The 21,569-nt window shown below is 40.8% G+C and overlaps 1 protein-coding gene across 2 annotated transcripts; it reads left to right on the forward strand.

Annotated features, from left to right (window-relative positions):
* Positions 1-298: 298 nt before the first annotated feature.
* On the forward strand, positions 299-20,805 carry spats2 (spermatogenesis associated serine rich 2). 2 transcript variants are annotated; one of them, XM_054789394.1, is made up of 13 exons: positions 299-412; positions 2,111-2,364; positions 3,733-3,812; positions 5,980-6,088; positions 6,524-6,573; positions 8,171-8,396; positions 8,491-8,652; positions 8,884-9,019; positions 11,340-11,398; positions 16,050-16,159; positions 16,238-16,340; positions 16,421-16,563; positions 18,637-20,805. In XM_054789394.1, the coding sequence occupies exons 2-13, from the start codon at positions 2,343-2,345 to the stop codon at positions 18,892-18,894; spliced, it is 1,458 nt and encodes a 485-aa protein (XP_054645369.1). In that variant the 5' UTR covers positions 299-412; positions 2,111-2,342; the 3' UTR covers positions 18,895-20,805. The 2 variants fall into 2 exon arrangements, with proteins under 2 accessions (XP_054645369.1, XP_054645375.1); XM_054789400.1 differs by having other exon boundaries at positions 8,171-8,390.
* Positions 20,806-21,569: the final 764 nt, after the last annotated feature.

Raw genomic sequence — 21,569 nt, forward strand, 5'->3', positions numbered from 1 at the left:
TATACAGTATAGAGTAAAACATCGTGATGTTGATTAAATACCAGTTTATCCGTATATACACAAATGCTTTGCCATTGCTATTCTTTTATTCTTTTGCTGAGATTTTAGCTATATTAACAAATAAACTGTTTTTGATTATTACCATTATTTAGTTGGTATTTTTGGTGCATTCATTTGTTCATTAATTTTGTACCCCCAGAACAAAATATTTCATAACATACCAAGAAAGTAATAATATCATGTTTCCGCTCTCATTTGAAACGTAAAAAATGGTGTTTCTTTCGTCTCAACCTGGCAACCTCGGAGAAGCCTTTGGAAGAAAATACGGCAGACTGCTGTCTCAGAAGACGGTTGGCATTGGAAGCATCGGTACCACGGCTCAACATTAAATCCTTCTGTTTCGACACGACAAGTACGTAATTTTTACTTTTGTACGAGCATATTCTATGAACGTGTAACTAATTACGTCTTAGCGACTAACTAACATACATGCATTTACATAGCGTCTAAAGGATGAATAATATCCGTTTTTTATATTTATATATATGTATTTATACACCAACAAGCTAGCTGTAACCTAGCCATGACAGCATTCAAATGGTAATTTATGTTGACTAAGATAGTGTTAATTATTCCTACTGCATCGTTGTCGGTCAGTCGCTGCCGGAAATATGACGCCAGAGGCTAATAATTGCAGTCATTAACGCGTAGCATTGCAAAGCTAACATAGCGGTAGCTAACGCTAGCGAGCTAAGCGGACCTGGGTTGAACCAATGAAAATAAACTAACGAGAGGGATCATTGTGTAAGCTATCTTTTGGATGCAACCTAGCCTGGCGTGTTTAGTCGCCACTATTAGAACATCTGTAACGAAATAGAAATCCCACTGTTTGGTTATCTTATATTAGCTCTCAGAAGTAATTGATTTGGTTAATACTGAATCGAAAAGTGGAGAAGGCAACAATGAGGGATTTTGGCAATTTGAGACTCGCGTGTACAACATTTTCCAATTAAATGATAACAAGGATCTAAGGCTGATAAATGTCCACCTAGCAAATAAACGTATTTTTTCCTCGAACAGAAAATCATTGACGATCACTGGCAACCAGAATCAGTTTCGTAAGCGTCATAAGCATGCGTTTAGGTTCGGTCTGTGGACGTTACCTTAGCTCTTTTATTGACGTGGCACGTCAGAAGCACCTTTACCTTGACCTGCATGTGTCACTGCATGTTTAAATGCGTGCAGTTCACTTAAGAGGGCCGCTTGCATTCAATTCTGCTGGCCCTCTTGACGACTCAAGCAGCAGCACCCCACTTGATCAACATACATGATTCCTTGTGTTTATTTAGGGCTTGTGCTTTGTACACTAGTGAGTTTGACGTCTGCACAGGTGTGGTAAGCCAGACTTTTATGATACACCGATTTCTCAGGGGTGTGTGTGCTGCATTTAAGTTTCCTTTCATGAGAAGCAGCTCATAGAGATTTTGATGTCCACATCAGCAGAAAGTGAATTTGAAAGAACAAAGGGTGTGATTAAAGAAACGCAATGTGGCAGCAGTGTGTAGTATCCAGCTCCCTGGATGTGTATTTTGCAGTACAAATCTGGCACAAACCTTTCTCCATTCTTTCTGCGTGGAATTGGAGCCAAGGAGCAACTACTGCTGTTAAGCTAATAAAATAAAACATCTAATGGTGGGGAGGGGGGTGGCTTTTGTTTGCAAAATATTTAACCAATCAAAGTTGCCATTGCAAATTCAGTCAGCATGACGTTAGAACGATGCAAAGTTCCAAAACTCATCCTACTTAATGTTCCAGACCTTTGAAAGAGTGCCACTGGTGTGATACAAGCTGTCTCAGTTCTCAGTTGACAAAGCGATTATTCCAAGATAAATGACACATGACGCTTGTTTTGTAATAATCCTTGTCCCAACAAACGTCATGCGTCATATCCAACACTGACATGATTAGTACCAAGGACAATATTAAATGCATATTTTTCCCTTACATGAGACAACAGTTTAATGCCATCTTTGCTTTTCTTCAAATATGAAAGCAGGAATTTGGATTGTCATATAACAACTTATTTCCTGTCTGCTTCTTCCCTGGACAGATTTGTGTGAAGCACCAGGAAGAGAAGTCTGCTTTTTGCCAGATGCTGAACCTCGTCTTTCCAACCCCCAGGCACAACAAAAACTCTTGAGGACAAACCCTCTCGCCAACTTTGGCTCCTTTACTTGAACTGCAGCTCTTGAACTTCTGAAAAGCTGTCACAGTCTTGGAAGTCAGCAACTAATTTCTAATTGTTTTGCGGCTACACCTGTGTGAATTCGCAGCGGACCAACATGGCAAAGAAGAACCAAAAGGGTGAGTGTGTGTGTATGTTTGGAGGTTTGCAAGAATGAACACGCGCACAGAAGGCTTTGACAAATGTAGAGGTCTTTTCCGATGAGCGTAGCATAACAAGCTGCAGTTAAAGTGACCTGGCTCTGCACGTTTACTGTGACATTAACCTATTTTCATTTCCAGAAAAAACAACCCTATCAGGACATGATTGCTTTAACTTTGGACTTTCCTTTCACTCTCAGCTCTGTTTTTTTTGTTCACATTTAAGAGGAAATGACCTTCAAGACTCTTCCTTTTGTGTGGCAAAAACAAGCCGGTGTACAAGTAGTAGTTTACCAAGCATTTCTTCAATGATTATTGTTGCAAGCCTAATACAAATATGTGCACATAACCCGTGTGACAGTACGTACACTATTAAAATAATGCACATACATTTTGGACTCCTTTCCCTTGCTGGCAAAAGAAAGGGAAATATGGGTTGAAGCATTAAAATGAAGTACAGTTGACATCTGTGGACATCATGTTAGCCTTTATATCATTTTAATAGTTTCATAGTTACTGTTGGGTCAAAATTGACTTGTTTGAAAATTGTGCAGTCGGTAATTACATTCAACAGCATAAAAGTCATCAGAAGGATTCTTATGATAATACACATCTTTGAAACTTTGATACTAACACGATGACGCAAGTTATGTCATATCCCTGGTTACTAATATGAAATCTGTAACATGCCTAAAGAAACAAGGGAGGGAGTAATTTTAAACATTTAGAAGACAACGCAAGATGAAACTGAAAAGATTCACTAGCGAAGTCCGGGGAGACCATAGGCAGGCAATGACTTGTTGGTTCTGAGATACTCTCTGGTTGGTTGTAAGTGGTAGTTTGATGCTATTCCTCTTTGATATAAAGTGCTCATGTCGAACAACAAAATTAAAGTACTCACTAAATAAAAGATTGTCAGTCGCCAGTAAACAACTGTAAAATACATTAGTATTTACCATACCTATGAATATTGCCATTCATCCAGGTCACTGCATTCTCAGAGCACGGAATCAGTCGCAACTGGGCTGTTCAGGTTGTTTTAGAAGCCTTTTTCCCTCTCATCCGAGCAGGCTACATCAGTTCATGCTCATTGACTATTTGGGCCAACAGTAGTCTGACTAAGTAGGACAGTCATAGCCATATAAGACTATCAATAAAAGCAGTAAAAACAATAAATCCTTCTGTATACATTGCTCAGTAGGAAAAGTTTGGACACCCCTGATTTACAGGATTGCAGGTCTCGCCTGGAGGTTTCAGTGCACGTGACCAATGTGTTTTGTTTTGCAAATATGATGGAAAATCCTGCACAGACTTCACTTGAGATTTTGGTGTTTTCTGTCATTGCAGATGCATCAGGAGTCGTGTTTGACACTCGCTCAAAGATGGTCATGTCCCAAGGAGGGCCACCTGAGAAGATGAAGGAGAAGGTAAGATGTGAACACCAACATTTCAGTCCTTTCATTCTCAGCAGCACCCATTAGATTGGACTTTTCAGGACCTTAAGCATTGTTTGCTTAAAGCTCAATGCTTCAGTTAACCTGAAATCAAGTGAAGAAATGGTCTGCTTTCTAATGTCTTGACTTGACAAGTCATTGCCGTTAAAAAGGAATTTAATAAAAATGGACCTCAAGACTTTAATGGAGTAGAAGTCGTGTTTTATTCTGGGTTCCCGGCGGGGGCTGGAGGGGTTCTAATATTTTTTATGGGCTTTGGGGCCAATTTAGTGATCACTGTAGTGGGTATCTCTTTTATGGGCAGTATACAGAGGGTGCTTGTAGCCCTGTCACCATCATGAAAAGTGCCTTGAAAGATTCAAACCTGTCAACATGTGTATACAGACCCTTTCCAAAAAAATAGAATGTCATGGAAAAGTTGTTTAATTTCCATAATTCCATTCAAAAAGTTAAACTTTCATAGATTATAGATTCAGGGCCCACAATTTAAACGATTTCAAGTATTTATTTGTTTATTTTTACATAATTTGGGCTTCCAGCTCATTAAACCCGCGAAAACAGGAATTCAAAAAATTAGAATACTGTGAAGAAATCAGCCCAAATTTTGCAGGGCATGAATGTTTTAAACTGAATGTCACACACTAATCATCTACTAAAGTCAAATCACCTGCTGCTTCAGTTTGGTTCAATTGTCTCAGTTGGGTTCAATATGGGGAAGACTGCAGACATGACAACTGGCCAGAAGACCATCATTGATACCCTCCATAGGATGGGTAAGCCACAAAAGTTCATAGCTAAGGAGGCTGGTTGTTCACAGAGTGCTGTGTCCAAGCATATCAATGGAAAGTCTAGAGGAAGGGCAAAATGTGGCAGGAGAATATGCACCAGCAAAAGAGATGACCGTGGGCTTCAGCGGATTATCAAACATGGAAGATTCAAGAATCTGGCAGAAATCCAGAAAGAGTGGAATGAGGCGGGAGTCACAGCTTTAAAAACCACCACATTCAGACGCATCTGGGAGATGGGCTACAACTGTCGGGTTCCTCGGGTCAAGCCACTTCTGAACCTGAGCCAACGTAGGAAGCGTCTCCACTGGGCCAAGGAGAAGAAGGACTGGACTGTTGGCCAGTGGTCCAAGGTCCTCTTTTCCGATGAAAGTAAAGTGTGCCTTTCATTTGGGAATCAAGGTCCAAGGGTTTGGAGGAAGACGGGTGAGGAACAGAACCCAAGCTGCCTGAGGTCCAGTGTGAAATATCCACAGTCCGTCATGATTTGGGGTGCAATGTCCGGTGCAGGTGTTGGTAAACTCCAAGGTCACCGCAACAGTCTACCAGAATGTTTTAGAGGACTTCATGATTCCTTCTGCTGAGGATCTGTATGGAGATGCAGATTTCATCTTCCAGCAGGACCTGGCCCCTGCCCATACCGCCAGAAGCACCAAAACCTGGTTTGATGCCCATGCCATCACAGTGCTTGACTGGCCAGCCAACTCAGCGGACCTAAACCCCATTGAGAATCTATGGGGTATTCTCAAGAGGAAAATGAGGGGCACCAGACCCAACAACAAAGAAGAGCTGACAGCAAGCATCAAGGAAATCTGGGCTTCCATAACTCCCAGGCAATGCCACAGGCTGATTGCTTCAATGCCACGTCGCATCGAGGCAGTGATTAAGGCAAAGGGATTCCCAACCAAGTATTGAAGATTGACATATCGTTTTGAAAGTACCATATTTTGATTGATTTGATGTGATCCTAATTTCTTTCTTTTTTTTCCTGCAAAAACTGAGAAGTAAATGGTGATTTCTTCACAGTATTCTAATTTTTTGAATTCCTGTTTTCGTGGGTTTTATGAGCTGGAAGCCCAAATTACGTAAAAATAAACAAATAAACACTTGAAATCGTTTAAATTGTGGGCCCTGAATCTATAATCTATGAAAGTTTAACTTTTTGAATGGAATTATGGAAATTAAACAACTTTTCCATGACATTCTAATTTTTTGGAAAGGGTCTGTATATGGTGTGTCAAGACAACATTGCTGTATCCATGAGCTTTATGTTCACATCACCGTCAGATTTTGTCCATTGAACCATTTTAAAACTGTTGCTTTTGACTTGTGCGCCATCTCTTTTTGTGTTGCAGATCAGTGCTGTCAGAGCAGTTGTCCCCAACAAAAGCAACAATGAGATTGTTCTGGTATTGCAGCATTTTGAGAACTGCGTCGACAAGGCCGTTCAAGCATTCTTAGAAGGTGAGCCGGCATCCTGGTGGGGCCATTTTTGACCAAGAAAGCCTCCCTATAAACACGTCATATTTCTAGTGTTTCCCATGAAACCCAAAGCACAGAAATACCTTGAAGGCACCAGAAATGTAAAGCACTTATGACACCTGCCATGTTTATTGGGCACAACAAGGTGATTGACTGGCTAGACGTAAATCTGTTATGACGCGCTCACCACCATAATTGTGACATTAGCAACTGAATGGCATGCTTCACATGTAAACACTGTTTCTTACACACACCTAGTCTATTTTTAGCACAGAAGAGTTCTTCTCATACATCAGACTTCTCATACGTCAGACTTCTTTTTTTGTTTTCATAGTTAACATCTTAACAAGACAAGGCATTCAGATTGTGTATAAAATCTGCTTAATCTTGCTATGTTTGCTTATCATGGTTTTGCAGGTAGTGCAGTGGAAATCCTTAAGGAGTGGAGTGTTACTGGCAAAAAGAAGGTATGAATTAAATCAGGTACACCTGCATTGTCACATTTGCATCAGTCTCCAGAAAGGGGTACCAGATTAGGCAGCAGCCTAGGCAGGGAAGACTTCCCTCTCCGCGGCTACTTTGTCTAGCTCGTCCCGGCAGATCCCGAGGCGTTCCCAGGCCAGCTTAGAGACATATTCTCTCCAACGTGTCTTGGGTCTTCCCCAAGGCCCTCTTACTAGTCGAATGTACTGATCTATTTTTTTTCTAAACTTTTGTTTGTTTGTTTTTTTTTTTTTTTTTTTTTTTGGTTTTTTTACATCATGCTTCTGTGGAAGGTGAAGTGGGTTAAGTGCAAACTAACAATGTTTTAAGAACACAGTGTTGACTCTCGTACAGCGTTTGAAAGGTCCATCCATTAACTCCATGTTACATGCAAGATAGGTTGCCATTTTGGAGCATGTTTGTGACTATTTATGGCAAGTTTAAAGTTACAGATATAGATTATATAGTGATATAAAAGTAATAGTGTGTTTTAATATGCAAATTGGTTACAAAATAACTTAAAATGTTGCTTGCTATGTCACGCTTTCGGTACCCCTTTCAGGAGAATGACCAATTTTCATAAATTAAAACAATACATTTGAAGTAAATCAACCTCAGTACCTCAGTTTTTGTTATTTGTTCCAAATAGTCAAGATGGAAACCGGAACGTACAAAACCAAGATCATTTTTTCACATAGAAAAAAATGTAAATCCAATTAATCCGTTCAAGACACCCAAAAATATTATAATTTTTTTTTTTATGGTGAATAATTTATAGTTTTAAATGCAGAAAACAATGCAAAATAATTTTAAATTACAAATGGGTGGAACTTGTTGATGCAGACTGCCCGTACATGTTGGAAAGATCAAATTCAATAGTGTTTCTCACCTTTATTAAGTTGCTGCCACTCGTAAAATTCTTTGTCCACATGGCGGGTTATTTAGCAGTCGTTGGATGCATAAGGTGCTTTGTTTGGGTACTCGATTTCTCTGGACAATACAGTGCAGGGCCAGACCAATAGTTTGTTACATGCAATACTGTATGAAAGACTGTGTACAAAAACTCAGGCAAAATTTTGGAGAAAGGAAAATGGAATCAAACGAAAACTGGGGCGTATGAAAACCGAGGTTTGACTGTATTTCTCTTAGGCAAGACACTGAGAATTGTGGGTGGGCATTTAACAAAATGTTCTTGGTTATCTATGGGGAAATGTAACTATCAATTGACTTTGAATAGAGTGGGATAATCTGTTTTCGGATGTTCTGAAATTACCATACGTGATGTGCTGTTCTTTCCACCACAAACTAGTTGAGACTGAGCCAACCGTACCTCTGCTGGTTGCTGATGAGTGCTGCACTCAATTTTCCTTTTGTGTTTCAAGACATGAATAATCAACAGTTAAAACTTGGATTTTGTTGTTAAACACTGTTCTTGTTTCATCTGATTCCGTTGGTTGCAGAATCTTTATTAGCTCCTCTACCTCCATGTGTGCTAGTCTGGTGCAGGTCACAGTTCTGTGTTGACACCTAACAAAAGAGAATTTGAACAAAGCACTCTGACATTGATATCTTGACCCCCAGCCAAATAAGAAAAAAAAGCCCAAGCCCCAGCAGGAGACCTCTGCCGAACCTGCCCCGTCTGAGGCCACACCACTTGAGTGTAAGGACAAAACCAACGGCTTCCATGCCAATGGATCAGCGATGGATGGAGAGTCACTTGACTCCCTGAGTGAACAATTGGACTCTGCGTCCTTGGATGCGTCAGAGCTGGACTCTGAACCAACCACTTCTGAAATCACCGGTAAATGTATATATTGTTGTTGTATCTCTTAGTTTATTTTTATAATCCCATCATAGCTTGTAGCTCACCAGTGGAATGAGTATGTGCATCCCTCTCACAGGGCCAGACGCAGACAGTCCCCCTTCTCAGCCTGGACAAAGTACTCACCAGGGACACAGGGGCAACAAAGCACGGCACCGCCAAGATTCACATCGCCAAAACTCCTCATTTGCACTCCCTGATGAACAAAGTCAGCAAAGGTCGTCTGGTGGCAAGAAGACTGGTAAGATGAAATCTTCACTTCTAAATTAATAGAAAATGCTTAAGTCACTAGCTGTGGTGATAAGCAGCAACTGCAGCAAAAAAAAAAAAAAATTCTTCACAAGCAGAGGCCAAATAATTAAGAACCCTGCTTCACATTGAGAAGTCATTGGAGGAAGTGATATACCATTCAATCATATTAGATTTTCTTTTTAATAGTGGATGTTCTTATTTCCATTTTGGTTCCCCTCAGCTCCAAACATTGACCGCTCCGTGAAAGACCTGCAGCGATGCACCGCCTCACTGACTCGCTACAGGATGGTGGTGAAGGAGGAGATGGAGTCCTCCCTCAAGACGATGAAGCAAACATTTGCAGAGCTTCAGGGCAGGTGTGTACATGTGTAACCACGTCAATACTGCATAGTATAACAACAACAGAAGAAATATAACCCACAATATGACGATGTTTCATTGTGTGTGAAACACGCCTTTCAAATCACTCTTTTGTATCATCGGATTACTTGAATACAAGAGATGGTTAAAGAAATTGATACATTGGTACACAATATTTGTACAATTTGGGATTTGACAAAAATTGGGTTCAAACTGCCATCGTATGTGATGTCCGCATATCAGGTGAGCCGTTAGAGCACCTCCTTCCTTACTTCAGCCAGAATTGTTTAACCTATGACACTTATTCGGAAAGCAATATTATGTGTAACTTGACATGAAGCCAAGTAATTTCTGTCGAGTGTTGTAAAGTGTCGCCATGTGGAAGACTAACCAAAGTATTTGTTCTTTTCATCAATATTTAGAACTGCTTTATTTTGATCAGGTTCAACTTCCTGTTTTGGTGGTTGCCATTAACTTGATGACTCTCAAATTAGTATCCAGCAGCCTTTTGTGATCAAAGGCCTCTGTTCGACAAGGAGCACTGAGTCAAGATGTATGCTGCTACATTCGCAGGTGTTTCAATATTGAGCTACAGTGTTCCTTCGTTTATCGTGGGGGATCAGTTCCCAAAATAGCCCGTCATAAGTGAAATCCGCAAAGTAGCCAACTTCATTTTTTTTGCAATTATTATATATGTTTTAAGGCTGTAAAACCTCACCATGCACTTTTCTCAGACAGGCAGTGACGTTTTCTCACATTTCTCTCTTGTTGAAACACTCGAAAAGTTTCAAAAAATTTTAATGATCAACGCAAGAAATAATTAAGTCATAATTAAGTGATCGTGCCTTTTCCTCCTGGCGCTGTTGCGCTGTACTGTAGCTTTTTTGTATCCTTGTTAAAACATATTGCTGCAGTCCTCTTCCTTCGAATCCAAGATTCATTTACAAGCTAGCAAGCAAGCTAGCGATGACACAAGATTGGCGGCAGGGCAGCACGAATGAGCTTGATTCATGGTCTACAGCCAATCAGGATACAGAAAACAATGGCCGGTACAGACAGATGAGACACTAAACTTTCCACAATGCAATTCTTCTTAAAGGGCCAGGCTCGGCCTGGAACAGCGTTCATAACGCTCTAATAAAAAAAAAAAGCACTAATAAAAACAGTGATAGAGAGAGGGGAACACATGTTTGCATGTTGCAGGCTTTGGGTTTGTGGGGAGCTTGTTGCGAGGGGAGGAAGATACATCTCGCCACCATTTTTTTTCCTACATGACTATCCGTTTACAATGAAACTAGTTTGCTGCCGCATAAACAAATTAGAAGCGGAGGGTACCGAGGCTTCATTCATTTCACAAAAGCAAGCTAGAATGCCAATGTTAACAGCAGGCTAGTATTTACAACCAAAACTGTGCTGTGAACATTAAATTAAACAAGTACAACTTACGGGAATCCAGGCAGGTCTCACTTGTGCCTGAGTCTTCTATTTCTATTTTGTATTTTGCAATTGTGTTATTAATGTAAGATGTTTTTTTATGACACCCTTATTTTGTTTACACAATTAGACAGTATGTGGTGAACAATGCTCTTATTTTGAAGACCGGAAGGGTGTTGTGTGTGTGTGTGTGTGTGTTGAGAATGTCTGTTGACGGTTAGGACGAACTGGGAGGAAGAACAAACGTGCCTCTCGTCCTTGTTTCACTCAGAACTTGCACGATGTCAACAGGCATCATAAAACCCAACACGGTGTAAGCACACCCACACAGCCGGAGTTGAACACACACAGTCGCACTAGCATGCTCTGTTAAATTAAGATTACCCTGCTTGCTTCCATTCATGCTCAGTAAGAGAAGAGTTTTAAAAGTTTTTTTTGCCAACTTTTTCGGGTGTTTCAGGTCGCCGTTTTGACATGTTTAGTTCGGGAGGGGGGCGGGCTTGTGTTTGTGATGAGATTTTGCCACGATTGAGCGGTCCGCTGGGGATCATACAAATGGCTTAAATTTCTAATTTCCTGTTGTGATTTATCCAGCGTATTTGCTGTTGTAATCAATTAACAAAGCTGTCCTCACTGCTTTTGGTCAGTAACATCTTATCATAAAAAAACAAGAAATTAATGAGTGTGATACAACCATGAATTTGTGGTCTTATTACTGGCACTGACTTGCACCAGACACAACCGGAATCTGTAACCTTTTCACTGATCGCATTGTCTCTATGATTTGTGTATGTGCAGCTGTCTCTTGATTCATGTTTCTGGAATTCTGCTCTGTAATCTAATTTAAGATAAATGAGTTTTCTGTCCTTTCTTCTCTTCCAGCTTAATGGACAGAGAAGTGGCACTACTGTCTGAAATGGACAAAGTGAAAGCAGAGGCCAGTAAGTACAGTCATTTAAATGTCGCATACGACCAGGAGTCTTGCCTGAAATAGTTCCTGAAAGGTCGTAAAAGTGATGGAAGAGCAAGTTTTTTTTGTTTGTTTGTTTTGTTTTTTCCCCAAAAGCAGAGTGGGGTCCCGGGGCGTCCTGCTACCTACATTATACCTGCTGTGTGTCTGTGTCATGACAGAGGCTGCATATTTGCACAAGTAGGCCATTCTGCCTCACTCTGTTCTTTCAGAGTGGAGTATAAAATTGAATGGTGTCGGGTGTCGAGGGAGGCTCCGTGCTGACTTTTATGCAGGGGGAAGCGAGTGGGGAGTGAAGGAAGACGAGTGCTTGAGTGGAAACAGAAAAAGCAGGTTTTCTCAAGTCTTGTCTGCCAAACTTCCCCCTTTGGGCTCCTACTGTCTTTCCAGTTTAAGCCTCCAGGAGTTGTTAGACAAACCCAGATGGCAAGCTTTAGGATAGCTTTATTGAAAATAGGCTGTTTACTGTGTATAGTAGTGTGAGAGGTGGCAGGAAGTGTGGGGCTTTAAATTTTTCTTTTGCAAGGGAACTTCAAGTAGATTCACCTAAGAATTAACTGTATCATGATGACCTTTGAACTTTTCATTCCCGTCACGTCAGCTGTACTTTGAACTAAACCTGGGTCACTTCAAAAGACAGGTCAACATGCAACTCGCTGAAAGAAGGTTGGATAATAGGTCAGCTGAATCCTACCATTTGGGAAAAAAAAAAATCAATAAACTGAAAAAGAATAGTTTCATCAGAGCTATTCACATACGTTCCAAGACTATAAATGCATCCAAGACCCTCTTTGTCTGTTTACGGTCAATAATGTCAACAATAGTCGATTTCAAAGGCTTGAACAAGAAATGCATTAATGAACTTTAAATACCTTTCTCTGTTGCCTTTTCTTTTTCTCCTTATCTGTCAAGTGCAAACAGGGCAGGCAGGCGATCCTGGTGCGATTTTTTTTTTTTTTTTTTTTTTTTTTTTTTTTTTTTCAAAATAAGGCGTAGTGAAACGTTTTTATGATATTTGGTATTGATATTTAACATTTTATTTCCAACTAATTGTGGTCAATATGTAATAATAGGCTATACATGTATCTATATAGCACGGGGGTACTAGCACTTTTACAGCCTGTGAGCTACTTTTAACAGGGCCATGTCCCAAACATCTGCCTCCTACTATAAACATAGAGAACATATATATTTAGTAGGGGTGTAACGGTAATTTCGGTTCAGTTTCTTGAAGTGCTCGGTTTGGTTAATTTTTGGTACAAAAAAGCAGAAAAAAATAACTTGCAATGCTTTTTTAAAATAAATAAAAGTGACCCATTTGGATGATATTTCAAATCAGACACTGAGATTTTTTTTAAATACAGAAATAATAATAAACAGTATTTAAACAATTGTTTAAACATTGTGGCGAAATGTAATGGACAGTTCTGTTGCACGTGAAGTCCAACCATCTGTCGTCAGTGAAATAGCGGACACATATGATAGCTCTTTGACGACATCACTTTTGGCTTTTTCATAAAGTGCTGGTATAACTTTCTGGCTAAAGTGAGGACGTGTTGGTATTTCGTAGCGAGGTTCAAGAACATGAATCATACACAACCATGGAAAAAATGATTAGACCACCCTTGCTTCTTCAGTTTATTGATCCATTTTTAATGCCTGGTACAACTAAAGGTGCATTTGTTTGGACAAATATAATGATAACAAATAGCTCATAAGAGTTTAATTTAAGAGCTGATATCGAACAACTTCCATTGTTTTCTTGGTAATAACCAAAATCCCCCTATATTCTTACATGAATAGCTAAAGCATTGTACTGCCAAATTTAAGTCTTATGAGCTATTTTTGTTGTCATTGTTATATTTGTTTATCAGGCATTAAAATGAACGAGAAACTGAAGAAACAAGGGTGGTCTAATCATTTTTTCCATGACTGTACTGAAAGCCAGCGCTCTCAACAACTGAATATGGACGTAATCTTGTGGCTATAAACACTCCAATACCATGTGTTACTGCTTTGGCTCGGTCAGAGTTGCTTGGTAGAGGTGGTTTATATGCTGAAGTTATCGGTGTTTGAACTAAGCTGGCTTTCTTGTAGATGTAACATTCATTGCCGGATGATGCCGTTTTAAGTGCCCTAACATGTTTAGACGTGTTTCCTGCAGCATACCAAATATCCCTGGAACAATGTCGACACACATCGTTGGATGTATCCACCTGCCTTTGTCCATCTGTAATTTTAACAGGGAAGCCAAGTGTTCCCAAACAGGAGACCTTAGTGAGATGGGCGGGTCTTCCATCTCGGGCTTCTCGCTTGCATTTGCCATGATGAGCTCACCGGCTCACCATTTGGCGAGCTCCAAGCGTTCCTCCCCCTCAGTCAGTAGTGTCTGACACTCAGAGGCGTCCATGCGGAAACTCGTCCAGGACTTTAGTTCCGTGTGGAGCGATTAGATCACTCTGGCAATACAACTACAATTAACCACTACAAGTGAGCGGCTAACGTTTATTACAGATATAGACATCTTACCACTGACTTAGTTTATCCGTAATTGGAATAATAAAGATCAAAGTTGCATTGTCTGTGTGTGGCTGCCGGCGTCTGTTCTCCACTCAACTTTTTTTTTTTTTTGCCACCAAAGCACAAGAGCGAATGAGGAGGGGGGCTTAATGTCAGCTGACTGATGTCAAATGATATCTACAAAGTGACTGTTATGATGTAGGTGACAAGCGACATGGTATACCTTCGGGATCACCGTAATGGTCACCTCGATTGAGCATGCACTGGTGTGAAAAAGTTTTTGCCTCTTTGCCTTATTGTCACTTAAAATGTTTCAGATAATCAAACAAATTTAATTATTAGTCAATGACAACACAAGTGAACCTACATGTCCCTGTGTGGTTAATCACACCTGAGTTCAAATTCTCTAGGTACACCCATGCCGGATTACTGCCACACCTGTTCTCAATCAAGAATTCACGTAAATAGGACCTGCCTGACAAAGTGAAGTAGACAAAAAATCCTCAAAAGCTAGATATCATGCTGAGATCTAAAGAAATTTGAATAAACAATACATTAAGGCTTGTCTCAATTTTGCCAGAAAACATCTTGATGATCACCAAGACCTTTGGGAAAATAATGTGGTCTGATGACTTTTTTGGAAGATGTGTGTCCCATTACAGTAAAATATGGTGGTGGTAGTGTGATGGTCTGGTGCTGTTTTGCTGCTTCAGGACCTGGAAGACTTGTGATAAATGGAACCATGAATTCTGATATCCGGCCATCTGTTCGTGATCTCAAGCTGAAACCAACTTGGGTTCTGCAACAGGACAATGATCCAAAACACACCAGCATGTCCACATCTGAGTGGCTGAAGAAAAACTTTGGAGACTTTGGAGTGGCCTGGTCGAAGTCCAGACCTGAATCATCTTATTGAGATGTTTTAGCATTACCTTAAAAGGTGGTTCATGCTCTGAAACCCTCCAATGTGGCTGAATTACAACAATTCTGCAAAGTTGCGTGGGCCAAAATTCCTCCACATCGCTGTAAGAGACTCCGTTTGATTGCAGTTGTTGCTGCTAAGGGTGGCCCAAGCAGTTATTAGGTTTAGGAGGCAATCACTTTTTCACACAGAGCCATATACAGTAGGTTTGGATTTTTTTACTTCCTTAAGTTTCATTTAAAAACTGCATTTTGTGTTCAGTTGTGTTGTCACTGACTAATATTTAAATTTGTTTGATGGTATGAAACAATAACGGTATTTAGAGTCGCCTATGAACCTAACATGCATGTTTTTGGAATGTGGGAGGAAACCGGAGAACACGTAGCGGAAACCTTGCATTTTAATTTCACTCACCACTAATGAATGATAATGAAAGATTATAGGAAAGATGGAATCTGTCTCACGGTCTAGTTTTTAGCTTGGTCATGAGGGTAGCGCTACAACCGCACTTCCGTCTGTTGTTGGGTCCCCTCCATCTCCGTCTAAAGCAGTTAGCGGTCGTACACAGCTCCATTACTCCGTAGGCTGCTCTGCTGAGCAGTCCCGAGAAGGCACTGCTTGCCATATGAGAATGTTGTATTATTATCATGTACATTTTATATTTTGCTTATTTCTGATTTGAGGTGAAAGTGTGTTTCTTTCCGAATACGTGGGGTTTCTCACAAATAAAAAAAATATAAAAATAATAAATGTTGACCCAAAACCTGGAAAAAATTTGCAAGGAACAAATATGCGTAGATCCACTGTACGTACAAAGCATCCTCAAGTTCTCGACTGCACAGAGAAGAAACTTTCTGACTTGCTTTTTATTCCAAGGTTGTGGTTGTCTTTTGATTGAGCTGCACATTTAACATTTGTTTTTAGAATTCTGTCAATTGTATGGAATTGTTGCTCAATCGCATCTTCAAGCAGTTGCAAAATGGAGCGCACTACTTAGCTGCAACCAGCAGAGGTGCTGTTGATTCTTAAAACAGCACAAACATTAGCGAAGAAGTTTCTTCAATGCTGATTGACTTGCATCCATGTATTTATCATATACTGTATTATATATGTATTTATTATTTATATGTTGCAAACACTTGTCTCCTCCAAATTAAATGTGTGTGTTGTTGTGTTGCAGTGGTCGTTTTGAACACTCGACAGAAAAGAGCCGAGGAGCTCAGGAGACTGACGGACCAGTCGGCATCCATGTCTGAGGAGCAGCTGACTGAACTGCGAGCAGACATCAAGGTGCTTCACTGGGTGACCACGAGTGTCCTTTCCCACCTGAACACTGTGACTGTAGTCTGTTATGTTGTTCATTTGCAGCACTTTGTGAGTGAGCGTAAATATGACGAGGACCTTGGCAAAGCTGTCAGATTTACATTTGATTTGGAGCCGCTGAAGACCAGCATCTCACGATTTGGATCAGGTAGGAGATCGCCATATTGCCTCCATATTGATCCTAAATCATATCATATAAATATCTTCACTCATTGTGTTCCTTTCCAGTATACCATCCTCGCACAGGTTACTCCGATCGATCCCGTTGCAGCTCCACATCCTCCTCGGTGGCCAGCCCAAGTACTGTGGAAACCCCTCCCACTCAGAACCAAAATTTCCCCAGCGAATTCCGCCCCCCACCGGCCAAGCAGGTGACTTCCCCTTGCGACACTTAATGTACATGCTTCAATTAACGCATCTAATCGGTGAAGCACCGGGTCTGCTATAGTTTCCGGGTGCGTGGTCTTCAAAAGCAAATACCCGCCAGGGTCTCGAACACTGGGCCAAATCATTGGCATAAACACCTCCTGATGTAGTTGTGTTGATTAACTCCACAAGGTGGCAGTAGCTGAATATGAGGTAGAATATCGCTCCCTCATGATAATCACGGTTTTTTAAAAAATGATATATGATTGCTGTTCCGTGGTTGACTATGGCCTATTATTAGTCAAAACATTCTGAAAGACAAGTAATATGTAGTATTCTGGCCGCTAGTCATCACTTTTATGAGACATGACGTTAGATTACATTACCTTTCACACTGCATGGAGACCGGCTACTGAGCCAGCAGAGCGGAGCCGACATGCCATAGCTGAGATCGGGTCGGGGGGGGGAAAGTTCTCCTCTCGTTCTGTGTGGAAGTAAGTCTTGGCTTCTTTGTCCTTCCTTCCCCATTCAATTAGAAAGACTTTTAAGTTGAGAATAAGTAAATTGGACAGGCCAACTATTTAGCTTGCTATGCTACTAGCGGCCGTCTGTGATGTCCCTGCAGTGATCCTGTAGCCTGCCCACATGATGTAAACGAAGACTAGGAGTGGTTTTTCTATGCTCTAACTACGATAATATGTTGTTTCTTAATATTGACTCCTACTTCACGGAAATTAATTTATCGCGGTTGGTTGTGGAACCATTTAACCACAAAAAACGATGTTGACGAAGGTGGCGTTGGATAAGAAGACAAAAGCCCAAACCACCACCTCGCTGCTCTTGGATGCTCCAACACCTCCTTAATGTAAGTAAATGTGAACCCTTTCCAGCAGCTGTCTGTACTTGAGGGGATGAAGGCCCGCGGAGGGCAGGACAGTCACAGGAAGGGAGCGACAGCAAAAAAAAAACAAAAAAAAACTTAGTACATGGGTTACATATTCACCGATATTGATTAATCGGTAATACGTCTTAATCGGCCCGGGCTGTACTCTGCATGTGCTTTAAAACGTTGCTACTTAGCTGTTGGTGTAAAAGTCATGCGTTACACTTGCTGTACCGCTATTGACACTGAACTCCCTCAGCAGTATTAATGCCTACTGAACAGTTTTTTTAACTATTACAGCATTGGTTCTGTTGCTGCTGTGTTGTGCAATATACAGTGGAACCTTGTTTTTTGTAAATGTTTGTCAATTTTATAATATTCAGTTTCAACGGACATTATTGCTCCAAATGTCTGTTTTCGTACACTGTCGTTATGTGTGCTGAAAGAACTAGTCCATTGAATAGTGTCCAAACAAAGCGTCTATACATTGGTCCAAGAGTGTTGGATGAATATGTGCTTTTTTTCAATTAAATACAGCTGCAAAAAATGCTGCAATGCCAGAACTTAGACTAACCAGGTGAGAAACACTATTGAATTCAAGAAATGAATCGTAGCAAAAGGCGACGGCAGCATCTGTTAGAATAGGACAGTAATGTAAAGGTAGGAACCTTTTTAACCCAGATTGGAGAGGGAACGGTTTAAGGGAGCCTCATTGCAGGACAAACTACAACAGATTAATGACGAGAACCGAGGCTCCACTGTAATTGTAAAGAAATACCCATGTTGTCAAAGGGAGACTATTTCCTATCCACTCTCTCATGCCCTCCAAGTCATGTTAAATATAAAAAAATGACTAGTTATATATAATGAGTATTCATATTTTAGAAATGATCACCTGCTTATCACCCTGGCTATAATTAAAGCATGGCTTTATTCAACTGCGGCATGAGTAGCAAGCACTGGTGGTACGTGGGCTTCATTTTGTGGCACACAGGATCAGCAGATGTTAAATAAAAATACAATTATTACAAATGTATGAAATACTGGTAGAAATATATTACTCAAATCAGATTTTCCCTTGTGCTGAAATGGTTTAATTCTTTTCGTACACCACAAGCCAATGATGTGCGGTCGAAGAACCACTAAATGAGAGCATGTGTGGCTTTTTCTGAGTAACTTGCGGCTTTCTTCCCAGATTTTCCAAGGGAACCGGCGTACGTTCCAGGGCCAAGGCTATCACTCAGGTGGTCAGCGCTACAACGGCGGCTCCAACCACGATCGAAGCGCCGGGCGCATCAACCACCGCTACCAAAGCGACGGCGGCACCTCTGGTCCTGCCCCGCAGCACTCCAACAGCTCTCGGGGCCCCTCACACTCGTCGTCGTCGTCAAACCAAAACCGAGATTCTCAGAACGGGCTGCCACAAAGGCTTCCCCGGACGCCCTGTCCTTGACATTGGAATTCTTGCGCTCTCTCGAAGCCCCTTTACTAATAACCTTGCACTCCCCTCCCCCGAGCCGTCGCCCACTGTCCCGTCCAGCTCACTCTCTTGTCTCGATGAAGAATAGAATACAAGTTGAAATTTTCATGTCCTCCATTCATCCTTCAGACTTGAACAGCATCTTGGGTAGGGAGTACCAGCTTCTGTCTTGATTTAGGCCCGCGTGACGTTTCTCCTTTTACCCGCACTGCTTCAAGACCCGCAGTGGAACTCTTAGTACTGCTTCCACGTTTGCTGTGTTTTGCCCTTGCGTCGACCCTTTTGATGCCTTCACCCAGGAAGGAAAGTGGTGTTGTGCAGCATTGAACATTTGTTGACATTAGGACAGAAGTTGCGGACTATTTGAAGGAAACATATCAAGCTAATGCTTAGAAGGATGCGCTACGTGTTAGCTGATCTCTTGACGTTAGAGGTTTGTGAGCGAGTATAAAGCTGCGGCGCCTTCACACCAAGCAGTACTCGTTTATTGCTGTGCTGATGCTAAGCTACGCTAGTTAGCCAGACATACCATTGCTATTCTAGAGGACACCCCACCCACAAACGTTTTGTACACGAGGGCTGTTATTGTAGAATAATGTTCAAACGTATGTGAAGTTTCACATCAAGTGTCCACGTGCTGTTCGGCTGCAGACATTCACTAAGGCTAATTTTCTTCCATGTTTGCTGGCACATTGATGACACGTTTGCCTTTTCGTCAGACAGTCTTTGTGCGTTTGCCTTTTGTAGAAAATGTGACGTCTTTCTAAAGGAATCATTTGGAGAGAGAATGGTCACGTAAGACTTGGGTGTTTGTTCTGTTCTGTTTGGGATATGCTCCCCCATCGGGATGCTGGAGGTGAGCAACCTGCAGGCTGCTTGACTTCACTGAGCTTGGCACTTCCTTCATGTTGTTGTGGCAAAGCGTGAACAAAACCCAGTCAAAATTCCTCATTGTGGAAGCTTCGGTGTGGCCTGTATCAAGCTGCGTTCTCAAAGATGTGAGGGCAGTGTACAATTTCAAAAGATTTCTTCACCCTTTTTTTTCTTTATTCGTATAAAAGGGAAATTTTTCAGTTTGGAAATGGAAATTATAATTACCGGTATGTTGGTGAATGTTGTGGGCAAGAGCACCAATTTGTTTCGTTCTTGTTTTTGTTAGTTAATCACAAAGTTGACAATATTTCTTGCAGGTCTTTTTGTTTTCTCTCTCGTTTTTTGTAGTACAAATGACATGAGGAATATTGCTGGACGTGAGCTTTCAAGGTGCTAATAACTCGCGAGTCAACATGCATCTTAGCGTCCGAACTGTTGTTCTCTTCTTTTTCAAGTCTCACTTTTCAGTTAACCTTTTTATTGTGGGAAAAACTATTATGTATCATTTACTTTCCAAAATGCCAAACTATTATTTGTGACTGACATAGGATAGATTAAAAATGATCTTTATTTGCTGCTGGGCTACAGGATGATAGTTGATGAAAACAACTTTTAATCCAGCATCTATTTGATTTGGTTTGTTTTACATTCCAAATTGGAGGAATTTGTCTTTTCATCCTGTTGTTGCCTTTCCCTTTTTCTGCATCTTTTATTAACAACAAAAATATCCCAAAAAATTGTTTTCTACTTTAATCTCCTTCCTGTATATACATGTATGTAGCGGTATCATTTGTATGCGATATTAATGGTAGGCGTAATGGACATTTACAGTAGTTGTGTCCTTGTCACTTCAGAGCTGTAAAACTCAAGTGCCTTTTCTTCTGTCTCCCACTCATCCATCGCCCAAGACTGGACCAAAGACGTCGACCAGGCCCAACACTCTCTGCGCTCTTTCTCCCAACTCACTGAATGGCACACTTTTCATTTATTACGAATAAACTGTTTGCAATATTCACTGAGTTGGTCTTCAATTGAGCAGATCACTTTTGATGCATTTAACATGGAATTACAGTTAACGCCCAAATTATTTTTTTTGACGGTGGGTATCTTCCAGAATGCCAAAGTGGCAAGAGGGGTTTTTTTTCTCCATATAAATAAAAAAAAAAAGGTATTTTGACAGATTCATGTCCCTGATTTTATAGGACAAGTTGAGCTCTCTTCGTACAGGTAACTAAACTAGGTTTAGATCAATATTGTCCAAAAACTATTTTGCTGTGTTGCGTATTGGAAGAGTACCTCTTTCTTTGTGTAGCCCCTAATTTTCTAATTATAAAAATCCAAGTTTACTATGACAACCCGTGCACAGTTGCATTCCAAATTATTCGACCCTCATAAATTTGATTTGCAAAAACTTGTAGCTCAACATCGATGATACGTGTAACACGTGTGTGGGAGGGGTGTGCTTCGAAAGGAAACCCAAGTTATATAATGTTCATTTAAACTTGTTAGAATACACATTTAGCCAGCAGAGGGTGCCAATGCTTTTCAATTTTTTTTTTTAAATTCCTAAAAATCACCTAACAGAATTTTCCAGCTATAGACTAATAGAGAAGCGTTTTTTTTAAATATTCTTTCAGGTTTGTCTGTGTAGGCTCTCAGTCGTACAGGAGTTGTCCATCAAGGAAAAGGCTTCTTGAGACGTCATCTGTACTTCTGTGAAGAAGGTGTCGGACGTTTCGCTCCTCATCCGAAGAGCTTCGTCAGCGAACTATTAA

The sequence above is a fragment of the Dunckerocampus dactyliophorus genome, chromosome 1 (genome assembly GCF_027744805.1).
Source record: "Dunckerocampus dactyliophorus isolate RoL2022-P2 chromosome 1, RoL_Ddac_1.1, whole genome shotgun sequence".
NCBI lineage: Eukaryota > Metazoa > Chordata > Actinopteri > Syngnathiformes > Syngnathidae > Dunckerocampus > Dunckerocampus dactyliophorus.